Source organism: Pteropus alecto, unplaced genomic scaffold (genome assembly GCF_000325575.1).
Source record: "Pteropus alecto unplaced genomic scaffold, ASM32557v1 scaffold98, whole genome shotgun sequence".
Classification (NCBI taxonomy): domain Eukaryota; kingdom Metazoa; phylum Chordata; class Mammalia; order Chiroptera; family Pteropodidae; genus Pteropus; species Pteropus alecto.
Genome location: NW_006443570.1, coordinates 21,220,917 through 21,245,822, shown reverse-complemented (window position 1 = coordinate 21,245,822; position 24,906 = coordinate 21,220,917). Strand labels below are relative to the sequence as shown.

At 45.5% G+C, this 24,906-nt stretch overlaps 1 protein-coding gene across 1 annotated transcript; it reads left to right on the top strand.

Moving 5' to 3' along the window:
• The first annotated feature begins 23,994 nt into the window (after positions 1-23,994).
• On the top strand, positions 23,995-24,678 carry BHLHA9 (basic helix-loop-helix family member a9). Its single transcript, XM_006925180.1, has one exon. It carries the CDS (start codon positions 23,995-23,997, stop codon positions 24,676-24,678), a length of 684 nt encoding a protein of 227 aa, XP_006925242.1.
• Positions 24,679-24,906: the final 228 nt, after the last annotated feature.

The window sequence follows — 24,906 nt, the reverse complement described above, 5'->3', positions numbered from 1 at the left end:
CCCACTGGTTTTGGATTCTATCTGAATACTGTGGGATGGAGTGGTTTACCAGAGTCCTTTCCTTAGGTGGATTCCATCTTTTGTCCCCCCATCCTGTGCAAGTGTCCAAAGTACATCTTAGACTCTTAGCAAGTGTTTCTGGAAAAAGTGACCCCAAGGGCTTTGCTCACTCATCTGCATTTCCATCATTTCCCAGATCTCATCCAGTAATTGATCCCTATCTCGTTAGTTCTTTGATGCTTTAAAAATATTTTTGTTATACTTTGTTCAGCTTTTTAATTATTCTTCATGGAGAGAAATGTTCTAAACTATCTAGTCCACTACTACCAAAAGAGGAAGTGCTGGGTTAGGGTAATAGAGTTCCATATGTCGAACCATCGTTGAATTCCTGGAATAAACCCCATATGCTCATGATAGATTCATTTTAATATGCTATGTTCTATTTACTAATATTGTATTGAGACTTTTTACATTTATGTTAATTAGTGAGATACTCTATATTTATATATTTATTGATGTCTTTACTGGTTCGGCATCGGTCTTGTGCTCATATTTTAAAAAGAGTTTGAAAATTTTACTTCTTTTTTCTGTAGAATATAACATTTTAAAAAATCCTGAGGGTTATCTTCTCTTTAAAGGTTTGGTAGAATTCCCCTGGGAAACCACATAGCGCAGTGGTTTTAATGAAAGTCATCGGGACCCTTGCTGGAGTCGGGGGAGGGCTATGAAGGGGAGAATTGTAATTTAAATGACGCAGTATTTGATTCACACCAGTGCACGTAGCTGGAGCTGGAGTAATTGTGTGATTTTAAAAAATTAATTCTAGTAAATTTTCAGTACCACGAAATTATAAAGATAAAATTTTTGCTTTTCATTGTTGTAAGAGTAAAAAAGATTTAAAATCTTTTCTTTTACTCGTTTCATGCTCTAGCCTTCAGCAGAGACCAAAATGTGTTCAACCATTTCCCAGACATTTATTCTGCTTTTCTAGGCCATGAGAGCTGTAGAGATGTGTCTAGTTGCTTCAGGCATAATGATAACCCTCCCTCCACTCCCCAAAGCTATATCTCCTATAAAATTTGACATTTTGCTCATCGGAAAACAATTCGTATTTCTGGCCTTCTTATCTGTGCTGTTCTCCCCTAAAGGGGGAGGATTTCCTCTCTTTGATTGGTCCTATAAGTGGAGTAAATGTGATCGTTAAGAATAAAGATGAAAGCAAGATGGGGAGGCGGAGCATCTAATCTACACTGGAAAGCAAAAGCAAAACGGACAAATAAAACCCCAACAGCGGTAAAAGCCTAAAACTCCTTTAGGACAAAGCGCTATTTATTAATGGGCTCTTTTCTCATCTCCCATTCTGAGGGAAAAATCACTCAGAGAGACCCTATGCACGGCCAAAGGACCCTAGGTCAAAAGCAACTTTTGCAAGGTGGCCCGGGTTCATAGGAAGTATAAGATATAGAGAGTAATTTAAGGCTCCAAAGTCATAGGAGACTGAGGGCATCTGAACTGGAAACAGACCCTGCCCCCACATCCCTGGGAAGAGGGTGGGAGTCAAACTCACCACCAAGATAACAGTTGAATTTCAGAAGGACGTTGTCGTATCCGGCCAGTATGCACCCCTACTATGTGATTTTGCTGGCAAAAAAAGTTAGTTAGCCACCAATTAGGGGAAGCTAGTAATTCTAGTTGCCCAGGTTCCTGTCTGTTCCTGTCTCCAGACTTAACTCTCATTGAAGACTGGGTTTATATTGCCGATTTCTGATTCGCCAGTGCCGGGCACACGGAGTACATGCTCAGTACATGAAAGAATCAAGTAATTAAAATAACGGTTGACATGTATTTATTTATTCATCCATTGAGTATTGTGTAGCTGCGTTAGGCCCTGTGCTGTGCCATTAATACACGAGAGGACAACCCTGGTCTCCGCCCTGATGGAGTTCGTGGCCCAATGGCACAAGATGTGAAAGCGCCAGAGAAGGTCGGAGGAGGAACCGTGGATGTGGGTTCGCCCCGCCCACTAGAGAGGCTCCCACCCGCGGTCGGTGGGACTTGCAGAGCACAGACGAGTCTTGGGAGAAATGTTTCCGATTCTGGGGGCCTCGCGCTGCCTCAGCTCCTTGTGCAGGGAGCGGCGATGCTCTCCATGAGTGTGAAAAGATGAAGAAAACCGGGGCGCCTCTCTCGACAGCCGCTCATAGATCGTAATCTGCATCCTTGTTGTTACCAGAGGAGGAAAACCGACACCGAGAAGGGAAGAAAAGCACGCGGCTCGCGCAGATGGTGGGGGTGTGGTTTCCGGAAGAATAGAGGCCAGAGCTTTAAATCAGGTGGCGGTGCGCCCCCTGCTGGACACGAGGCCGTCCTGCATCTAGCGGAGCATGGGCTGAGCCAGGCAGAGGAAGGCGGCTCAGACCCAGAGTCTGAACATGGTCCCTTCCAAATGCAGAAAGCTAATCCCCAAGGGGAAAAATCTACCAATGCTGATCCAGGGCCCCCATTTTCCATACCTTCCGGGAGAGTCAGGAACGGGTAAGTGGTAAACAAAACCGCATCTGTAACCAGGACCTTGGCTACCCACTCTCCCAGCCGACTCACTATTCTCTTGGTGTGTCAATTCCCATCTTGGGCTCCCTCTGGAGAAAAAGTATATTATTATAAAACATCTTTTTCTGCGAATACAAGGATCCTGGGCATGAGTAATGATACAGATAGCATCACTTGTAAGTATATATTTAGTTTACTGGCATCTCCCTTCACCCCTTCCCCCAACAGTATATAATTTGAGGATTTTCTTAAAAGAAAGGCTTTAACGCCCCCAGCTAATCTTTTTCCAAACAGCGATAATTATAAATTCCAAACAAAAACTTAGAGGCATGTGAGTCTCTCTCAGGCTTTTCATTTCAATAGACCCGCTAATTAAAAGCTATAATTTAACAAATAATGACCTAACCATCTCGCTTTGAAATAAAACAAAAACCTACCACTAAAACGTTGGACTAGATAAAGATAATGAGTCCAGGCGCAATTTAGACTCCTGCTAGGCTTATGCTGGCCCCCTTCCAGCAACGGGCCTGCCGCCTGTGATTAGCGGCAATAGTTTTCCAAACCATTTGGAGCAAACTCACTACAAGGAAGATAAGTGAGCAATTTGTGAGGCTAAGTGTTTTTTTGGACCCAATCCCGCTGCTGATGGAGCAGGATGGAATATTTATCCCTTCTTTGCCCTCATTCATTGTCACTTGGTCAATTTCATTTTCTCCCTGACGCCCTCTCTGGCCTTTGGGGGAGAATGCTCTGTTTCTGAAGTAATATGCAGGAAGGAATAGTGAAAAGGAAACCTAGCAATGAAACCAGGTGATGCTCACTGCATATGGCATCCTAAGTGGTTAATAAAATAATAAACGATGAAAACAAGATTGCTTCCCACCTACCACGCCCCCTCTCTTAGCTGGAAATTGGGCATCTGTGCCAGGCTAAAAATAGCCTCATGTTCTGGAACCTCCCCCACGGCCCAAGCTCTCACCATTTGCCTGTGAGTGCTGCCCTAGCTGCTCTGTGGGGAGGCTCATTTTCTATGGCAGGAGGGCCTGAAACTCAGGTCCATTCCTGGAGTCCTGGGAGGAGGAGAGAATTGGGTACCTCAGAAAAGGCATTAGGAAGTGGCAAGAGGCTCCCCATGGAGTTGAGGCAGGAAGAGTGGGCACTGGGCAAGACCCCAGGAAAATACAAAGCTTGTACACTTTGAATGTCTGCAGGTGCAAGGAGGAAGGAGCTGTTAGGTGTATCCACACCACACTTTCTCCTCAAGGACCTCAGTCTAGGCTGTTATATCCCAGGAACCACTTCTGCTTTGAAACTGTGAACCCCAATGTCCTCCTCTCTTGAGCACAGTTCTTGTCCTTTATCTCCCTCTCTCTGCACTTCTACCTGTATCTGTTCTTCAGCCTCAAATAGACCTGAGAACAGTCATCATAGTCATCGTGGTCTTCGTCGTCATCATCCTCAGTGCTACCATATATTGAGTGCTTCCAATGTGGACTGATTCAATTAATCCTCTCAAACACACTAAAGCAATAATAATAGATTTTTTTTTTTATCCTTTGTTTCTTTATTTCCTTCCAGGCTCTTCCTGGGTTCTTTGCCTTTCCCAACCAACTGTACTGCACAAGACAAACAGTTCTGAATGCCTGCTACATCCAGAGTCCTCCTCTGAAGAAAGTGGTTCCTTTGCAGGAGGGGGATGTTCTTGCTTCACCTGCGTCATGTGACTGAATTGTTCTGGTGCCAATGGATTGGTCCAGGGATTGGGGCTCAAGCCCAAAATGGCTATGGATAGGCTAGACATAAACATGACCAACCATTCATGCTATGGTCTGTGAGAATCTGTCCAATAAATACGCTCCATATTGGATGGTGACAGTGTTACCTAATCAGATTTTCTCTGGAGTTATGACTGTGAGATGCACACAGGGACAGCGGAAGGCTATTTCCATGGAGATGACAAGATGACACACGATAACCACAGTAACTGTGTGTACCTAGATGTGTATCTAATCTTTCAGCAGTCTTACAGCATAGGTGCTATCAGCAACCCCATTTTAGAGATGAGAAAGCAGAGGCTTAAGCAAGTTAGTCAGCTTGCCGTGGTTCACACAGCCACGGCACATAGGTCAGAGATTCAAGCTCAGGCAGTGGGACTTTAGGAAACTGGGTACTGTTTTTTTAAAAATAATTTAAAATTAAAAATACTCAAAACAAAATAGATGGTTGCCAGAGATTAGGGGGTAGGGAGGGATGAATAGGCAGAGCACAGAGGATTTTTAAGGCAGTGAAACTACTCTATGAAAGTATAATGATAGATACATGTCATTACACATTTGTCAAAACCTGTAGGATGTCTAACACCAAGAGTGAACCTTAATGTAAACTATGAACTTTGGGTGGTAATTATATGTCGATGTAGGTTCACTGCTTGTAACAAATGTACCACTGTGGTGGGAGATGTCGATAACGGGGAAGGCTATGCATGTGTGTGCTAAGGGGTATATGGCAAATCTCCGTACCTTCTGCTTAATTTTGCTGTGACTCTAAAATTGCTCTAAAAATAAAGTCTACTTAAAAAAAAGATAATAGTCACATGGTCCAATGTTTTCTTAAAAGCATAAACAAGTATTCAGGAAAAAGTTTACCTCCCACCTCTGTTCTCCATCCTTCCAGTCCTACCCCACCCCTGCCTCTGGAAATTCTTACGTATCCTTCCAGAATTTCTTTATGCAAAGGCAAGTATGTACAAATATAAATATTCTGATTTTCCACCCTTTTAAACAAAAGGCACCATAGCCATACCCTGTTCTGTGCCTTATTGTTTTCACTTAACAAAGTGCCTTAGAGATCTTTTCATGTTGGTTTAGTCATTCTTTTTTAAAGCTGTACAGCCTTCCATTGTATGGCTGCACCAACATTTATTTAAATAGCCCCTTATTGTTGGATATTTGGGTGGGTTCCAATCTTTTGCTTTTAAAAACCATACTTTCATGAATAACTATGGCAGATGTCACTTCATGTGTGCAGGTATATCTGTAGAATGAATTCCTGAAAGCAGGAATTTATATGGCTCTATAAATACAGCTATTGCCAAATTACCCTGCCTGAGAGTGTTGCCAGTTTTCCCTCCTAGCAGCCACAGGTGAGAGGGCCCTGCCCTGTGTGGCAGGGTGGGAGGAGGGGGCTGTCTTCTTAACCCTCTGTCAGCCTGCTTTTTCTCTGGAGCTTCCTTCATGACTGGGATGCCAACAAGCCCTCCTTTTGGTTCTCCCTGTGTCCCTAGGTCACCATGTGGCTGCCAAGAAGGTGTCCCCACTGTCCCACTTCCCCAAGGATGGCAACACCCCAGGCAGTGGTTCTCACAGTGTGGTCTTGGGACAGCAGCATTAACATCACCTGGGAACTTTCTAGAAATGCACATTCTCAGGCCCTGCCCCAGACCTACTGAACCAGAAACTCTAGGAGCCATTCCCAGAACCATGTTTTAAACAAACCCTCCAGGCAATTCTGATGCATACTGGAGGTTGAGAACCATTGTTCTAAGGTAAATTGACTAAGTCCCTTCCTTGTATCTTGAAAGAACTTCATAATCCAGCCAGAACTTGATGGTTGATCATCTTACTTAACTTTGCCAGAGTTTTTGGTTCCTGACTGTGGCCTCCTTGAAATGTTCAACTCACTGGTTTCCATGAATCTTCTCCCGTGGTTTCCCTCCCACCTCTTTGACGTCCTTCTTCAGCTTCCTTTGAGGGCTCCTCTTTACCACCCACTTCCTTGGATGTTTTCAGTGAGCCGTCTGACACCCACCCAAAGCAATTTCATCCACTTACCCAGTGCTAACAGCCACCAGGATCTGCTGCTGACTCTCCAATCTCTATCTCCACTCCAGCCTTTCCCCCGAACTGCAGGCTCCTACAAACCTCTGCCTGCTGTAAATATCTCCACTTGCGTGTCCCACTATCACTCCAAACTCAGCTTTTCCAGAACTGAGTTCCTCGTCTTCTACTCAAGGTTTGCTCCTCTTTCAGAGTTGCCATTTCCAGGTAATTCCTGCACTGTTTAAGCTGCTCAAGCCAGATAGACGCCTGGAGGCGTTCTAGTCTTTTCCCTTTTCCTACCACTCACAGCCAATCATCCACCAAGACTTGCCTGTTTACAAATCCACTCCTTCTTCTCCAGCCACACCACTACTCCGCGTCTAACTCAGGCTTCCATTAGCCATTATCTTTCGCCTGGACTGTTGCAGTAGTCTCTTTACAGGGCCCTTTATCTCCAGTCGGCCTGACCCAGTCTCCCCCACCTCCCACAGACCATACACAACACGGTTTTTAGGGTGATCCTTCTAAAACACAAATCCGGTCATCATATGCCCCTGCTTAAATGTCTTCGATGGGGAGGGGATAATAGACGGGGTAAAGGGGGTCAAATATGTGGTGACAGAAAGAAATCTAACTATGGGAGGTGAACACACAGTGTAAATATATATATAAATACACACACACACACACACACATACATATACATATACATATATATATGCCTTACTGTTAAAGTGTACAGCTGAAACTTATTGGATTTCGTTAACCATTGTCACCATAAGAAAAAAAGTCTTTGATGGTCCCCCCAGCCATCCTTTAGGATAAAGGTCATACTCCTTGGCCTGGAATATGAAATCTCTGGCTACTCCCAGCCTTGAATTTTCTATTCTATTCCAGAACACTGATCTGCTAGTTTTTTGCCCTGCACACTGTATTATTCTACAATGTAAATGTGTACTAGTTTCTCAAGGCTGCTGTAACAAAGTACCAAAACTAGGTGGCTTAAAACAACAGAAATTTACTGTCTCATAGTTCTGGAGGCTGGAAGTCCACAATGAAGGTGCTGGCAGGCCATGGTCTCTCTGATGGCTCTAGGGGATCGTCCTTCTTTGCCTCTTCTAGCTTCCGGTGTTTGTGATACTCCTGGGCTTGTGGATATATCACTCCAGTCACATGGCCATCTTTTCCTTGTATGTCTTCATATCATCTTCTCTCTGTACACGTCTGTATCTGTCCTGATTTCCCCTTTTAAGAAAACCAGTCATATTGGATTAGGGGTCATCTTAATGGATTCATTGTCACTAAACTACATCGCCAGCTTTCCTGGGCCTCCAGTTTGTAAACAGCAGATCGTGGGACTGCTCGGCCTCCAAAATCACGTGGCCAAACTCTTCATAATCTTCCTTCCCCCATATGTAAAATCTGCAATTTTGCACCCAGTTCCAATGTGTGGCCTTTTCTCCCACACCAAGCAATTCTCCAACACCAGTGGAGTGTCTTACAATTTAACTAAATTCTGACACTATCTACCTACAGGTGGCATCAGATCCCACAGGGTAAGGGCTCAGTGCTTCAAAACTGCCCTCCCCATTCCGGGTTGTCGCCTGTGTTTCTGAGTGACTGGCTATAGATTGCAGGTTTCAGGGACTCTCTTTGGGAGTAATAAATGTAGCTATTTTTACTACCATTTTTACTATCCCACAGTCCTGGGGATAAAGAGGTATAGATAGAAGTTATTCCTTCTAGGAGCATGGCAAGAGATGCAGGATAGAAGGAGATTTTTTCCCTCTCAAATGGAAAAGACTTGATCACATTTCACATTTGGTACACATATAGTACTACATACTATTATGTATTATGTAATGCATTATGTATTACATATGGTAATATGCTACATGTATTTTTCTGCAACTTGCCTGTTTCTTTCAACACAATGCCTTAGAGATCTTTCAATAATTAATACTACTACTGCTAATAATAATAATTATCATTATTTATTAAAGCTTACCATGTTCCAGAAACAGTTCTGGGCACTTTATGTGCACTATTTAATCCTTGGAACGATCCTGTAATATTTTCTTGTAATCATCATTTTACAGATAAGGAAACAGGCTCAGAAAGGTTAAGTAATTTGCCCAAGGTCATGGAACCAAAATTTGAATTCAGCTGGTCTCTAGAGCCTGTGGCCTTAATCACTATATTTTTCCATGCAAGTATATAAAGAGCTGTTTTATTGATAGAAAACAATAGGGAGTAGGGAGGGAGCTACACAGTATTCCATACAATGGTTGTACCAAAACTTATTTAATCATTCCCCAATTCATGGACATTTAGGTTATTTTCAATATTTGCTATTTGAAATAGTGCTGCAATAAATATCATTGAGTAAGAATTGATTACATTACCATGTGTCTGACACCAAAGAAGTAAGAAGTAAAAAATATAGGCGAGAGAACAATTTGAGCAATGAAATAAATAAAGTATTATTGAATTATAACCTAAAGTTATATTAAATTTATATTAGATGAATAACCATGAGTCCGCAATGAAATAAATAAATGATTGAATAAATAAATAAATGGGAGAGAAGAGACAAATCTCTAATGCGGAAGAATTCCAAATAATTTGAAATTCCAAACAAATATGATGAGGTATCCTGGATGGGTTCCTGGAACATAAAAACAAATTTGACCAAAAACTAAGGAAATCTAAATAAACTATGGACTTTAATTAATAATAATAGTGTGTCAATATTGGTTTAAAATCATAACAAATGTACCAAAGTAATGTAAGGTGTTAATAATAAAGGAAACTGGGTGCAGAGTATATGGGAACTCTCTGTACTTTCCTTTCAATTTTTTTGATAAATCTAAAATCATTAAAAAAAAAAACTCTATTAAAGAAAAAAGTAAAAGAAAAAAATACAGGAGATAGAGGGACAAAGTCTAGTTTTTGCGAGATGGAAGAGGAGGTGCTCCCCAGCTCAGCAGGAGATGTTAGCTTCAGCTAGCAGGAAGAAAGCAGGCACGGTGAGTGCAGACATATTTTTGTGGACCAGAGTAGAGGTTGAGGATTCACAGCTGATGGCCTCGATGTTTCCTCCCTTATCCAGGAGGTGAGGGTGGGTCTCCCAGGCTGTGGGTTGCAAATGGTGAAAATCTGAAGAGCCATTGAAGGGAGTGCAGGAGGAAGCTGACCAGGGGCAGAAAGAGCAGTTTCCTCTCATCATAGATTTGTGCTGCGGGCAGTTCCCAAAGAACTTAGCCTTGATTGAGGATTCAGGCATAGAAGCTTAGGTGGACTGTCTTCTTGAAGTTCCAAAGTATGACCAGCAGAGGGCACTAATACACCATTCAACTTAACTATTGCTTTTCCACACCTCTGGCCTAGATCTCCCAATTTTTCCAAAGTTCCAAAGCCTTTGATTCTAGGAGTAAAAAATTATTTTCTGAGTTACCCATATTTGAAGACTGAGAAACTTTTGAAATAGCTCAAAGGAACACCTTTGAAGAGAAAGAATTTAGCTTTGTTTCTGAGAGCTAATTTCTTTTACTTGCCTCCCTCCAGGAAGCGTTGGCAAATTGATTATAAAAGCATTTTACTGGGTACAGTAGCCATCCCCCCATCCTTATCCCCAGGGTATACATTCAAAGACCCCCAGTGGATGCCTCAAATGCGGATAGTATCAAACCCTATATGTACCATGTTTTTTCCTATGCATACATATCTATAATAAAGCACATATGACGGTGGTCCCATAAGATGGAGCGGAAAAATTCTTATCATCTAGTGACGTCACAGTCATCATCATGTGGTAGCACAACATGTCACTCATGTGTTTAGGGTAATGCCAGGGTAACCAAACTTACTGCACTGCCAGTTGTATAAAAGTATAGCACATACAATTATGTAAACAATATTTAATGACTCTAAATGACTCTATTACTGATTTATATATTTACTATACTATACTTTTATCGTTATTTTAGAGTGTATGCTTTCTACTGCAAAACAGTATGTGGTGTTATGCTGGTAGGACTCTCATCCATCTTGTGTTTATTGCGTCTCTTGATTACATTTTCTCTTGTGCTTGATTTAATCTCGTGTTGTTCTGTACAATGACATGCTGTACAGGTTTGTAGCCTAGGAACAAGATACTGTACCCATATAGCCTAGGTGTGTAGTAGGCTGTACCACGTAGGTTTGTGTACGTACATTTCCACAATGATGAAATCGCCTCCTAACAAATTTCTCAGAAAGTATCCTCATAGTTAAGCTGGGTGTGACTATAGACGTAACATTTTAGTCGCACAATATACACCTTTATCGAATTGTCTGTCTCTACCCACTAGAATGTAAAATCCATGAGGAGAGGGTTTCTTGTCAGTTTTGTTTACTGCCATAGACTAGAACAGTGTCTGAGACATAGCAGTTGTTCCAGAAATACTGATGAATGAATTTAGGGGTATTTAGACACTCCCCTCCCCCCCACACACCTGAAGTTAGCCACGGTTCAGAATCCTTGAATAAGATCTGTCTCAACATTCTTGGAGTCTATGAAATTCCACCCTGAGTCTTTCTGTTGTAGATTATATAGCTCACTCTACCAAAAACAAAGAAACTAACAAAAGTTCCAGCCATGTATCCTGGGAGGAAATATTTGCTAGACAGCTCCTTTGTGTCAAGCCAGGAGTTGTCTTAAATACATTCCATATTTTATCTTATTTAACCTTCAAACCCCTCAGTGAAGAGGATTTTATTATCCTAACTTTTAAAATGAGAAAACAGACTCAGAGGGGTTAGTAACTTACCTAAGATTACTCAGCTGTTCACAGGTGGAGCCGGAATTTGAGCCCGAGTCTGTCTGGCTCAAAATCCACTGAAAGATCTTTCTTTTATGTCCTGATGACCCCAAGGTGAGAGTTACACTCATTCCTTCCAACCTAAGTATTGAGGGAGCTGGGGCCCTATTGGCTGGGGAAACCCAGCCCCTCTCAGGAGCTGCCACACACCGCAGTGGGTAGGCTGGGGGCTAGTTTTGTTTACTGCCATAGACTAGAACAGTGTCTAGTGGGTATTTAAGGACAGGCCTCATCCCACCAGAGTGGTAGCTGGTACTCATTACTGTCTATCAGGAACATTCACAGTTGAGGGAGACCTGGTTACAGGTGCCTAGGTGGTCTCTTCATTTGCTGACAGGCCCCTGGAGCCAAAGCCCTTTTCCTCATTGAATCCCTGAGAAGACATTTACCAAGTTTCCATTGGTCCTCCCCAAACTCCACAATGGAAAGCGATCCAGATACCTTACCTCCCATGACCTGCTAAACCTCTGGAAGGCTGTTTCCACATCTATGAAGTGGGCATAACACTTCTCATTGCAAAGGGCTGTCCTAAAGCTAAGGGGCCTGGAGAATGTCAGCTCCTTTCTTCCTCTGTCCCTGACCTACCCTAAGCAGGTGCCCTGTCCCCGCCTGGACTCATTGCCATATGGGAGAATGATATAGCCAAATTGAAAAAAAAAAAAAGTTGATGTTTATATCTATCATCTATCTATCTCATCTATCCTCTCTCTTATCAATCTATCAATCTATCAACCCACAATAAGATCCCAGAACCCTGCAGGATGCCATGAAGAAATCAGTAAGCACGTGGAATCCCCAGCTCAGATCCCGGCGCTGGGAGACCCAGCGAAGGAGGAACCAGGACCTGGGGTCCGCGAAGCCTCTGCTCTTCCCGCGAGCACAGCTCGTGGAAAGACGTGCGGGCCAGCCCGCAGGACTTGCGCGGGACACGACCAGCCTCTCTCGCCTCTGGGCTCCGCGCCCCGCGCGCCTTCCGACAGGGTCCTGGCTCCGGGTCTTAGCTCGTAAATCTCCTTCACACAGAGGGCGATAAATCAGGGGGCTGTGGAGGACCCCCCAGCTCCCTGCGCCCTCCCCGCCCCCTCTGGAGAGGGCGGGGGAGCAGGAAGCCCCAAGGACAGGGTGGGCGGGGCCGCCCCAGACCCACCCACTGCGGCACGTTAATTACAGGCTGGGCCTGCGGGGCTTGATTTATCGCCGAGCTGGGCCGTCTCGAGGAGCCTGGAGGGGCAGGGGGCAGGAAACCCAAGAGGATCTTGAATTCTGAGGACCTTCTTGGAATGACAATCTTGATAGTAATAACCATAATATGCTTATATACAAACAAAATATAAACATAATAGCCATAACTAACATTGAGAGACTGCACCAAACTGGGCTAAACACTATTAATTCATTCATCAAATATTTGTCGAATGTCTATTTGGTGCCAAGAATTTTGAATATATTATCTCATGAATTTCCCCAAACAGCCATGCAAGTTAGTCATTAAGGGTCCCATGTTTCAAATGGCGAAATCCAATCAAGAAGCGATTGACTTGCCCAAGATCACTAGGTGAGCGGGCGTCAGTGGGTCCAGGACTCATACCCTTGGCTGGCTATTGGTCCCTGGAGCTTAAACTTTTGTGACTGGATTATCTTGCCTCTTTGCTGCCAAGTGCCTCACTGTCTTTCTGCTCCACCCATGAGCTGTGTAACCCTGGGCAGATGTCTTTACCTTGTTGAATCTCAGTCATCACTGGCAAGAGGCCCTCCTCTGCCTTACCATCTCACAAGGAGTCGGGAGGATCACATGAAACCAAAACTAATGGAAATGCTTTTTAAAACTATCTGTAGAATAAAGTAAAAGTGAGAATAGATGTGCAGGAGACAGAAAGTCTATCCCACGTGTAATGGGAGAACCATAGGAAAAGAAAACAGAAGTGCAACAGAAGCCATGTTTGCGAAGATAAAGGGGAAGAATTTGACCAATCCGAGAAGAGATAACGAACCACAAATTCAAGAAGCCTGACAAATCCTAGAAAATAAAAATTTTTTAAACCCCATACACTTAAATGCATCATTGTGAAATAGCAAAAACCCAAAACAGTAAACGGTTTCAAAATCACTCAGAACAAATTACCTTGGAAGGAGCAACAGTTACTCTGAGGCTGACATCTCAGCAATAGCAATGAAAGTAAGAACACAAGATATCTTCAAAGTGATTAAAAAAACATAACCATCAATCAAGCCTTGTATAGGAGAAATATAGGTGAGAGAGTCATCACTAACAGGCTTTCAATAGAGGAAATTCTCAAGAACAGAATTCAGGCAGAAAAAAATGATCTCAGGTGGAATGTTTAAGATGCAGGAGGTAAAAGCAAAGACATTGGTAAATATACGAGCAAATTTAAACAAACGCTGATTGTATAAAAAAAGTTGTCTATAAAGCTCTGCATGACTATGTATTAGTTAAGGCAATGGTCCCCAAACTTTTTGGCACTAAGGACCAGTGTTTCCATGACAATCTAATGCCTAATGATCTGAGGTGTTGCTGAGGCGGTGACGCTAGCACTGGGGAGTGGCTGCAAATACAGATGAAGCTTCGCTAGCTTGCCTGCTGCTTACCTCTTGCTGTGCGGCCCTGTTCCTAACAGGCCACTGACCAGTACCAGTTTGCAGTCCAGGGGGCTGGTGACCCCTGAGTTAAGGTGATGTCAGATGCTCATGTGATTAAAATATAAGTTTATTTTTCACTCACGTAATCATTCAATGTGGATGTTTCTGATCAGGCAGTTTTCCTGGGCAGCTCTCCTCCAGGCAAGAAGAAGGGCCCAGGCTCCTTCTCCCGCGTGGTTTGCCGTCTTTAGCTGATGGCTTCTATGGCAGCCCTGGAGCTTCAAGCTAGGAGGGAGGGAAAAGAGAATGGTGATTGCATATGGGAAGTTATTATGGGCTGGCCTGGAAGTGGCACACATCACTTCTGCTCACATTCATAGGAGAACTCAGCCAACTTCAGGAGAAGTTGGGAAATGGTGTAACGCCTTTATTCACTATCTGTTGCTGTGTAACAAATTACCTCAAAATGTTTGGCTTAAAACAACAATGAACATTTATTATTCCACAGTTTCTATGGGTCATGATTTCAAGGGCAGCCTCCCTGGATGGTTCTCTTCCCCTTTTGTGCATGATGGAGTATGCATGTAACTTCTAGAATTCATGCAGCCATTTTACCACCATGAGAGAAGCCACCTTGAGAAAGAAACATACATAGACAATGTATAAAAGAATCACAGAAGAATAATTAAATAGGCATTAAACAGAGATGGCTGGAGGTGGCATTTTATTATTATTTATTATTATTATTATTAAGATGTGACATTACAAATAATTGGAGACAGAATAAACTATTAACCAAATGGAGTTGGAAAAATTGGCACCGGGGTTCTAATAATAATAAAAATAATAATCTGACAATAATGACAGCAATAACAACTATAATAATAATGGCTACCACTTACTGATATTTACAAAGTGCTAGAAATTTACACTTGATTTATCTCATTCTATCCTCACACCAACCATACAAGGTAGGTATTCTCATTCACTATTCCCACTTGACAGATGAGAAAACTGAACCTCATGAGGGCAGAAATGGATCTTTGAGACCACACATGGCTCAGCCTCCTGGGCATTGGGTAAGATCCCTGTTTCCCCTTCTCGCAATGGCTGGACCCTGTTTGAGAATTCCAGGCCGGGGCAGAGGCTGTCTCTCCTGGGAGACAGAGAGACAGAGCACTCTATCTACACCAAGGAGGCCCCAGACTCAGAATTCCTACTTCACCCCTGACTGACCCTGGGACAGATCTATGGCTGATTAGAACCTGGCTAAAAGCACAGAGGCCTCTTTGTCATTGCTTTAATGAGGAGCCAATCACTGGGTCATTAGTGGGTGGAGGTGATGAGGAATTTGGTTTCCGGGTGGGAGGGAGGAGGATGTTCTTGGTTACATGGATGATTTACTGCTGCAGTGGCCGGGCTGGCTGGGGAAGGGAACCAAGAGGCAGGAGGAGAAAGTTAATAATGTCTGTAGAGCATCTTAGAGGAGCCAGGCCCTGTGCTAAAAGTGTATCATGCTCTGTTTTATTTAATCCTCACAACAAATCTGACGAAGCAATACTATAACATATCCCCATTTTATAGGCAAGAAAACTGAGGCTCAGAGAGGTTAATTAAGCATCTCACTCAAGGCTATACAGCTAATAAATAATTCCAGAGCCCAAACAATCACTCTACTGTTCAGTGTTATAGGCACAGCAGAGGTGAATGTAGGTGAAGGGCTAAGAAATATCCTAGCTTTAGACCAAGAAGGAACAAACTGTCAGGAGATGCTTGATTGAAGGTTGTTACTCTGTGAGCAGGGGAGAGGGCCATACGCCTGCATGAGCTTGGAAGAAAGAACACCTGGGGTACTAAGTCTGGAAGAAAGAGGATAGTAATAATAACAACTAAATATTATTGAGTGCTTACTATGTGCCAGGCACTGCACTAAGGGTTTTCTGTATAGTCATCTAATTCTTACAACTCCATTAGCAGGCAGTTACCAATCCATTTTACAGATGAGGAAACTGAGGCTTAGAGAGGTTAAGTTACCAGCCCCAGGTCTCAAAACTGGCAAATAGCAGGTACAAGAATTGGCTTGGGAGTAAGAGAGGAGAAACAGGATAGTTCTGCTCTGTGTTGTCAGGACTTTTGGTTCTAAACCTAACTCGTTTCATGTAAGCGAAAGAAGAAGTTATTGAACAGCTCTGAGGTATCATATAGGATCAATGGAAAGAAAGGCTGGGGATTAAGTTTGGGAAGCTCATAGAAATTACAGAAAACAGCCTAGCCTGTGGGATGCTCCCACAGGACGCTGGAGGCCACTGGCCACGATACTGGCAGATCAATTTCTCCACTGTCGGCTGTTTCTTTGAGACACCTGCTCCACATTCATAGACTCCTGTCTATCCTAGCTGCTAGGAATCTCTCCCACCCAGAGTCCCACCATGGAGGTACCCCTCCCTCTAGAGAGCAAGACTATTCAAATGCTGCACAGCAAACAACAACGACAAAAAATATTTTTGCTACGAGCCCCGGGGACCCCAGGTCTCCCAGCCCCCGCAGGAAGTGGTGACCATCATATCATCAGCTCTCTGCCCTTCCTGAGCCTTCTCCCATGTCTATAGTGGACCCTAGTTCAGAGCCCATCACTAAGGGCTACTCAGCAATCTCAGGCCTCGGGTTCTTGAAGGAGGATGTGGAGATGATAACACCTCCCTTTTGTCATCTGCTCCATCTAGTTGGTCACCTCCATGTGCTGCTTCTACTTTCCAAACAGGTGTTGACTCCAGCTCCACTCTCTCACAATCACCTGCACAGCTCTGGCACCTCCTCGCTCACCTGGACTCTTGCAGTGGCCTCCTAATTGGAGTTTGTCTTAGAGCCATTCTCCATACTATTCAAAGGAGCTCTAGCGACAACCCAAATATGATTGTGTCACTCCTCAGCTGAATACCCTTTTGTGATACTCAGTTACCTACACAACAAAACCCAAGCTTTTTGGCATGATGCCTAGTTATCCCCAGCCTCATCTCCTTTCACTCTTTAGTCTTGCATATTATGGTTTGGCAAAGTCAATTTACTGTGTTTCTTCATCATGCGATGATGGCTCATCATTCCAGGTGCTGGTATATGCTATTCCCTCAAACTTCAATGCCTTTCCACCCCTGCCTACTTGGCAAACTCCTATTCATCCTTTGAAATCCAGTTCAGTCATCACCTCCCTGTAAAACTTTTCCTAATCTCTCAGAGAAGTTCATACTCCACCCTCTGCATCACTTCCAAACATTACACGTTTTGTTTTATGCTATCGAAATAATTTGCTTATGAAATGACCTTCTTTACTAGGTGGCAAGCTCCATGAGGGCAGAAACCATGTCTGTTTTGTTCATCATTATATCTTCAGTACCTAATCCAAGACCTGACAAACAGTAGATTCTCAATAAATGTGTAACTTAATTGACCTAGAAAGGTTCGCTGAATCATGGGGAAAGAATGAAAGAGAAGAGGGTTTCAGTAGACTGGGGGTTAGAAGGTGGCAAGAGCCAGACTTGGTTTATGAGGGGTGTGAATTTAGACAGGGAGACAAAAGGAAGAGAAAGCATTAATTCCAGGGCACAGGGAAAGACAAAGTTGAAGAAAGAAGCCTGAACACATTCGTTTTGCCAAGAAAGGAGACAGTCGAGAGGGAAATCCTTAACACCAAGTGAGGGGCAATTGGCGAGGCAAAGCCCCAGAAGAGAGAGAATGGAGGCTGGAGAGGAGGGGAGAGGACACGACCCCCAAAGGACAGGCAGGAATACCTGGGGGGGAAGGAAGGACACTAAGACACAAAGATGGGTGCTGCCTGGAGAGGGGCGAGGTGAAGGGAGTCGTCATCCAGCAGTCAGAGAAAGAGAAAGCTAATGATGTTTCTTTTGCTTTTAAAGATCCATGAAGTGAGGGGAGACAATAAATTTAATGGCTTCCCATCTCTTGCCAAGTGAAAGTAGAAGATACTGTCACCAATCTCAGCTCACATCTTACTCTGCCCCAGCCTACTGGCCACCTTGCTGTTCCTGGAGCCAGGTAGATACCCTCCCGCCTCAGGGCCTTTGCATGTGCTGTTCCCGCAGCCCGGAAGCTTTTCCCCAAGATAGCCACAATGCCTTGTCTCACTGAAGTCCTTACTTAGATGTTACTTTCTCAGGTGGACTTTCGCTGACCCCACCTTCCCCTACTTCATACACAAATACTCAGTTTCTGTAGCATTTTCCTGTAGCATTGATCAACTTTTAATGCATTTCTAATGGTACTTATTTAGTACATACATTACTTATTTTCCTTATTATTTTTTTCTCCACTCTGGAATGTGACAAACGTGACTTCCATAAGGACCGATTTTTTTTTTTTATTCCTGGCCTAAGCTTACTTTTTATTTTTTTAAATTAAAATCATATGGAAAGATTTTAGATTGCTTTGTTTACTGCTAGAAAGTAGGCACTCAGTACATTTTTGTTGCATAAATGAATGAATGGGCAAAGCCTGAAACAGTCCAAATCTGCCAGATTCCAAATTTCCCGTACGCTGAGCTGGTCTCTAAATTGAAATACTGAGGGGCTCCAAATTGAAATGCTGAGGGTCTCTGCCGGCGAGGGAAGGGAGACTGCTGGCCTTTCTGGAGGCCGGCTCTTCAGCGAGTGTGGAGTGCTCAGGACCCATGGGCTCGGTTTCTCTGGAAGGTCCCGGTCCCAGGCTTTCTCTCCAAGGTGGGAGTTCTGTCCTCCCTCGGGGAGCGACGCCGGAACTTCCAGAGGACGAGCAGGAATTTCTGAAATCCAGGCCGAGCCGAGCGGTAATAGGCACCTTCGCGGCCGCCAGCGGAACAGCCTGGCCCTAAATCACCGCCGCGGCTCCTCCTCCCTCCGCTTGCCTCCTCCCGCCCGGCCCGCAGAAGCCGCGCTCCCGGGCAGGGGCGGGTTCCAGCCGCCGGGCGCGGGGACCCGCCGCCGCTGCAGGTGCCGCGGAAATGCTTGCCCCGCTGCCCGCCTTTGAAGTCGCCCGTCGCCGCCAGCGCCCCGCACACCCCGCACGCCCGCGACCCCAGCGGAGGCCCCCGCCCGAGATCGCAGCCAGCGATCCAAGGGAATCCCCGCGGATTCCCGGGGTTCGTGGGAAGGGGGCCGAGTGCGGCGCACGCTCCTCTCTCTTGGAGCCCCCGCCATCTGTCAAGAGAGACTGGCCTCGGAATTATTAACTGGGTCCGTGGGCCGTTTCCTGACGTGTGCGGGGACGGGAGGGGGAGCCGGCCTGGGAATGTATGAAACACGGGCAGGAAAAGCCAGACCAGTTTTGGAGAAGGGATGGGTAGGTAGGTCCGCTGCCAGCACTGGGAAACTTGTATTGTTTGCGAACTTTCTTTCCCTCTCTTTCTCTCTTTCTCTCTCTCTCTCTCTCTCTCTTCACACTCTCTCCCTTTTTCCCTCTCTCTCTTTCTTTCTTTCTTTCTTTCTTTCTTTCTTTCTTTCTTTCTTTCTTTCTTTCTTTCTTTCTTTCTTTCTTTCTTTCTTTCTTTCTTTCTTTCTTTCTTTTTCTCTCTCTCTCTTTCTCTCTCTCTCTCTTTCTCTCTTTCTCTCTCTTTCTCTCTCTCTCTCTCTCTTTTGCTTTTACTAACCTCTTAATGTCTTAATATTTATTGGAAGGCTCACATTTAGGGGGTCAGCAGAGAAATCTGTGGTTCGATTTCATTTTTTTCTTACTGATTTTCTATGATTATTTTGTGCTTTTGAGCCCCATCACTCTCCATTACGATGAATTTTCCTTCTGTCCAACGCATGAGTGGGGATATTCTAACGTTATTGTGCAAGAAGGAAATTGTGTGTAGTCAAAATTATCCTTGAATAAGGTTTAAATTTCAGTACTCAAGGCATTATGTCTATAACTCTGAACAATAATTCTTATGCAAGCTAAAATTTAATAACCACCGAGCCAGACTCTGGAGGAACAAAAATATACTACATCTTTTTGAGCAGTCAAACCTCTTTGCTGTTAAGACAAAATTTCCAATTCAAAATATCTAGGGCCGGGGTCTGAGTGTCCAGATGCTGCTGCAGCTACTACAACCACACGTTGAGAACCACAGCTTTAAGACAACCATCAGATTCCTTCTAAGTGCCGGGGTGGATGGGGAATTCTAAAGCATGTCTATTTGGCTGCAAGATTTACTTCCTTTTATTTTAATATCGAGCTTCTATAGACAAGTTGATACACATGTTTGTGGCTGTCGACACATGTGAAAGCCTATAGCACTCGGCCTGGTATATAATAGGTGCTCAATAAATGTTTACTAGGTTTGAATATAGAGCTTGTTTGATCAGATCGGTGTAGAATTTCCAGAGTTTCATGAATATCTTAATATCAAGGATTGAATCATTTGTTCAACATTCATCAAATATTTCTTTGTACCTAGTATGTACCAAGCACTGTGCTAGAAACTGGGAATATGGAGATGACCTAGATGTGGACCCAGCATGAACAGAAAAGTACAGTATGATCTTCTAAATTCTGAGATGGAATTTAGAAGCACAGGGGAGCCCTGTGGGGGAGGGCTGGTGGCTGGCTTCACAAAGGAGGAAAAATTAGCAAGCTGCATGGAGGCTGGTGACCACTTCAGGCGGTTGAACTCAGTCCAGAACTCTGACAGGCAGAGAGACCTGGAGACTTCCCAATACTGCATGCAGGGAGCTGTAGGCTGATCCTGAATCCCTTCAGGCTACTCCTGGCTCACTGGGCCCTTGCTTACTTGCAGTAGGGTCACCTGGTGGCTTGTCATTTCTGCTCTCTGGTGCTCTGCTTGGAGTCGCAGCAGCCATCAGTTCGGCTGTGGTCAGTTCAGCTGAATTATCCCAAAAACTACAGGCAGCAAATCTCAGCTCAAGAGGCAGGCAGTTGAGCTGCTCTGGTCTTCTGGCTTCCAGCCCATATTCTCTGTTCTTTCCTGCCTGTCTCTTCATTTGGGTGACTCCTCACCAACTGACCCCTCCAGGTTTTCTCTATATTAGTCAAACTCTTTATATTTTTCACATTTGGTCAAAACTATTTGAATATCTCACTGGCTTTTGTTTCAAAAGGCAGATGCCAGGCTTCTAATACCTGCAAGCAGTCAGTGAGGGCTGTGTGGGCTGGGGTTGAGGTGGGAGTGCTCTCTGAACTGAGAAAACAGGTACAGCCCAGAGGGGTTAAGAGATTGGTCTTCAAATAGGAGCCATACTGCCAGATTTGAAATTCTGGCTCAGCCACAGCTCAGCCCTCTAACTTGGGGCAAGTTTCTTAACTCTTTTGAAGTCTCAGTTTCTAGTCTGTAAAATGGGTGTTATAATAATAGGGCTTTCTGCATAGGATGGTTGTGAGGCTAAGACAATGTATTTTAAAAAAGCACTTAGTACCATGCCTGGGCTATAATAAGCACTCAATAGAAGTCAATACCAACATTATTAAGATGATTATTGTTATTGCTAATTATTACTAAGCAGCATCCTGTCCATGGTGGATTGCAAGTTCTCACTGAAGAAGGAAGAGTGCTGGAAGCAGTTTAAGCTTGTTTATCACCTGACTGGCACCCTTCCTTTAGTTCTGAGCTGCTACAGGCAGATTCTCCCCTTTGGGAGGCTGCCCTGGGGATAAATGGGAAGGGAAGTCTTCCTTGGATAGGTCGTCTCCATCCTTCCGTGGGGATGCGGGTGCTCTGAGTTTACCCATCAATTTCCTCCTGATCATGGGTTACCCAGGAACATCACGGGGCAAAGGGATGCCTGTTAATGGTCACGCTCAGGCTGAGGTTATCCTCCAGGTAACCAGATGCAGCATTTCTTGAGGCCCACTCTTTACCAGGTTCCATTTCATTGAGCCCTCTGAGGCTAGTATCACTCTCATTTTGTAGGTAGAGAACTGAAGTTCAGAGCTTTTCTCAAGATGTTTTTGAAAATGTCAGCTATCAGGTGTGTTTAGATCCAAAGCTTGCACTCATTACCACCACACTACTCTATCCTGCACTCAGGGTCTGCTTCATGGATGTGGGACCTGGGCTTAGAAGGGCCCCAAGCTTAGTTTAGTGCTCTGCTATCATCATCTTCAAATTCTTAATAATTTTGAACAAGAGCCCCACATTTTCATTTTGCACTGTGCCCTGCAAATTGCGTTGCTGGTCTTGCCTACCCTCATTTGTAGAGAGGGTGTCTTCTTTACAAAGAAAAGCACACTGAGGTGCAGAAAGGGGAACATGACTGACATAAGTTCACTTTGCAAACTGGTGGCAAAATAAGTCTCCTGACTACCTGTCCAGTAGAATTCTCTGGAAGCACTCATGTGCCCAACTATGCCCTAGATGGGGGACGTTCTGGAAGAGGACACTGAGTAGGGGGTACGAGAGAAGATCTCTCACCCACCAAACCACCTCTCCCACCTGGCCCCTCTGAGACTGAAAGGTCCACCTGCTGCCTCCTGGCCTGCCCATCTTTGAGCCCAGGGGCCAGGCTCTTCTGAGGGGCTGGGCAAGGCCGATGAGCAAGGCAGTGAGTCGACTCTCTGGAGAATGACACTGAAGGGCTAAGGGGCGTGGGATGAGGGTGGGAGCAGAGGAGGCCATGGAACGTGACACTCAGGAACAAATCTGTCTGGACTTTGACCTGATTCCCTTCCTCCCACTCTGAGACCCATTGAGACTGACATACTGTTATATGGATGGGTGGATAGGAATACTCAGGCATCTGGGGACTACATTTTATGTAGAATACTGCTTGAGGCATGCATTTCTGTGTGATTGCATGTGCCTTTACGTATGTGTGTGTGTGTTTTATGGGAATGGTGGGAAGCATATTGAGTATAGAGAAGAAAACATCCAATTCTAGCTGCTTTCTCATTCACTTTTTAATTTCACAGATATTTCAGATTTGGAGAATATAGCCCGAGAAACGCAAACATCCTCGGCTGCTTACAGTCTAGTGGGCAAGATAGATAATAAAACAAATAATCACACAAACACCTGTATTTGTTTCCTAGTGCTTGGTTCTTTTCCTCCATGGAGTAATTTGGTTGAAAATAATGGGATTAATGGTATACTCTTTGGAAGACTGAATGGGAACCCCATACCCATCCCAGCTGACACCACAGCAGGCCTTGCTTGGCATTTTGGAGGCATTCGGATCATGGTTGGAAATGAAATTGACCTTGGTGCTCAAAATAACTCACCCGGGGATGCCTGAAATTCCATTAGGGGTCTTTCTCTAGGATTATGCATTATTCTTTTACTGACACCCTGTTTAAAATTCAAATTCCTGGGAGTAGGGGTGATAGGTGGGTTCACTGATTTCGTAACATGGCAGTCCTGTGTCATCAGATGGGGCTGCCCAAGGGCCCTGGTCACCACTCTGTCCTACACGCAAGTGCTTTTGATGGATACAAGGGGATCCAGAGAGCCACAAGACAATCTTGTCCATTACCCTCCGCTGCTGACTCAGCTCAGCTCTGCCTATGGAAAGAGAAGCCAGGGGGAGGTAGGGGAGAGCATGGCCTAATCAAAACCCAGACCCAGAGTTCCACAGCCTCACTCTGGTAGCTGAAAAGCAGGAAACTCCAGGCCCATTTACCTGCAGGACCTGCTGTATCAGATCTACCCCTCCCTCACTGGTCCTGCTGGAACAGTCATGTTTCCTCACTGTTTGCCCACAGGACTTGACAAGAACTTTCAAGGTTCTTGAAACACATTCAACTACCACTGTGACCTTTCTGTGCGCCTATCAGCTCTTCTGCACAGAGGCCAAATTTGGCATTCTATTTGGGATGAAGAGGAAGAATGTGGAGCCCAGCCACCTCCGGAGAAGCCCTAGAGTGAGGCAGGGCAAGTTCTCCTGGCAGCTGGAGCACTGTCCCAGGCGCAGCCTGGCTGCTGGGTCTGGTCCCCTCATACAAGAATCTGCATGTTTCCTCCCTTCCTTCCTCTTGGTCCCTCCCTCGCCAACCTACCTAGAGGCAGGTAATAAAGCAGGAAGGAGATGGATGATGGGGAGGGCGGAGAGCCACGTGGTGCCATAAAGCCCAGCTAGAGAGGACGCATCCTGGGAGTGTCCGGCCTGCAGGAGCCAATACTCAGGAGGTGGATTGCCAGCCTTGTGGGACGAAGCTGGGGCGGCAGGGCCCTGGAGAAGGCCATGCACCGAGGTGTGCCAGGGCCAGGCCTCAGGGGCCTGAAGAGGGCAGAGGGCTCTGCTAAGGACGTGGGGGGCTCTTGCCAGGAGGCCGGGAGAGATTTTGGGGTGCTGAGGGAGAACGGCGCCCCCCGCGGCCTTGGCGAGGCAGAGGAGGTGCCAAGCAGCAGAAAGAGAGCGCGGCCAGTGCGGTCCAAAGCTCGGCGCGTGGCGGCCAACGTGCGGGAGCGCAAGCGCATCCTGGACTACAATGAAGCTTTCAACGCACTGCGCAGGGCGCTGCGGCACGACCTGGGCGGCAAGAGGCTCTCCAAGATCGCCACGCTCCGCAGGGCCATTCACCGCATCGCGGCGCTCTCCCTGGTCCTGCGCGCCAGCCCTTCGTCCCGCTGGGCTTGCGGGCACCTGGAGTGTCATGACCAGGCCGCGCGCGCAGGGGTCGCCGGGGACGCCGGAGACGCGGGCTCCAGCTCACTGCGGTCCGCACCACCGCCCGCCGGATTCTTCGCGCCGCGCTGCGCCTCGTGCTCTCCGCACACCCACCTTGGATGGCCAAGGGTGGTGGCCGAGGGGCAGGGCTTGTCTCAGGCCTCCGCGGGGAGCTGGCGCCGATGTCCAGGGGTTCCTTTTGCTTGGCCGCTAGACCAGCCGCGGGCGGGCCCCATGCTGGGTTACCAGCACCCTTGACCTGGCCACGCAGGTGGAGGGAGGCCGGCATGGGGGAGCCAATGGCAGGATGACTACTGCAGAAAACGTCCCAGACCAAGCAAGAATGAGTGGGCTGAGGCCTGAGGGGGAAAGGAGGTGGCACTGCAAGTGGGAAGAAACTCTGGACCCTGGGGCTGCACATTCCACTCTCCACAATCCCAACCGGGGTGGCAGCTTGGAGAAAGGAGCAGAATCCTGCCGGGCTCG

What these genes read in the sequence shown, in the direction of transcription:
- BHLHA9 (XM_006925180.1), top strand. Translation starts at nt 23,995, where the DNA reads ATGCACCGAGGTGTGCCAGGGCCAGGCCTCAGGGGCCTGAAGAGGGCA.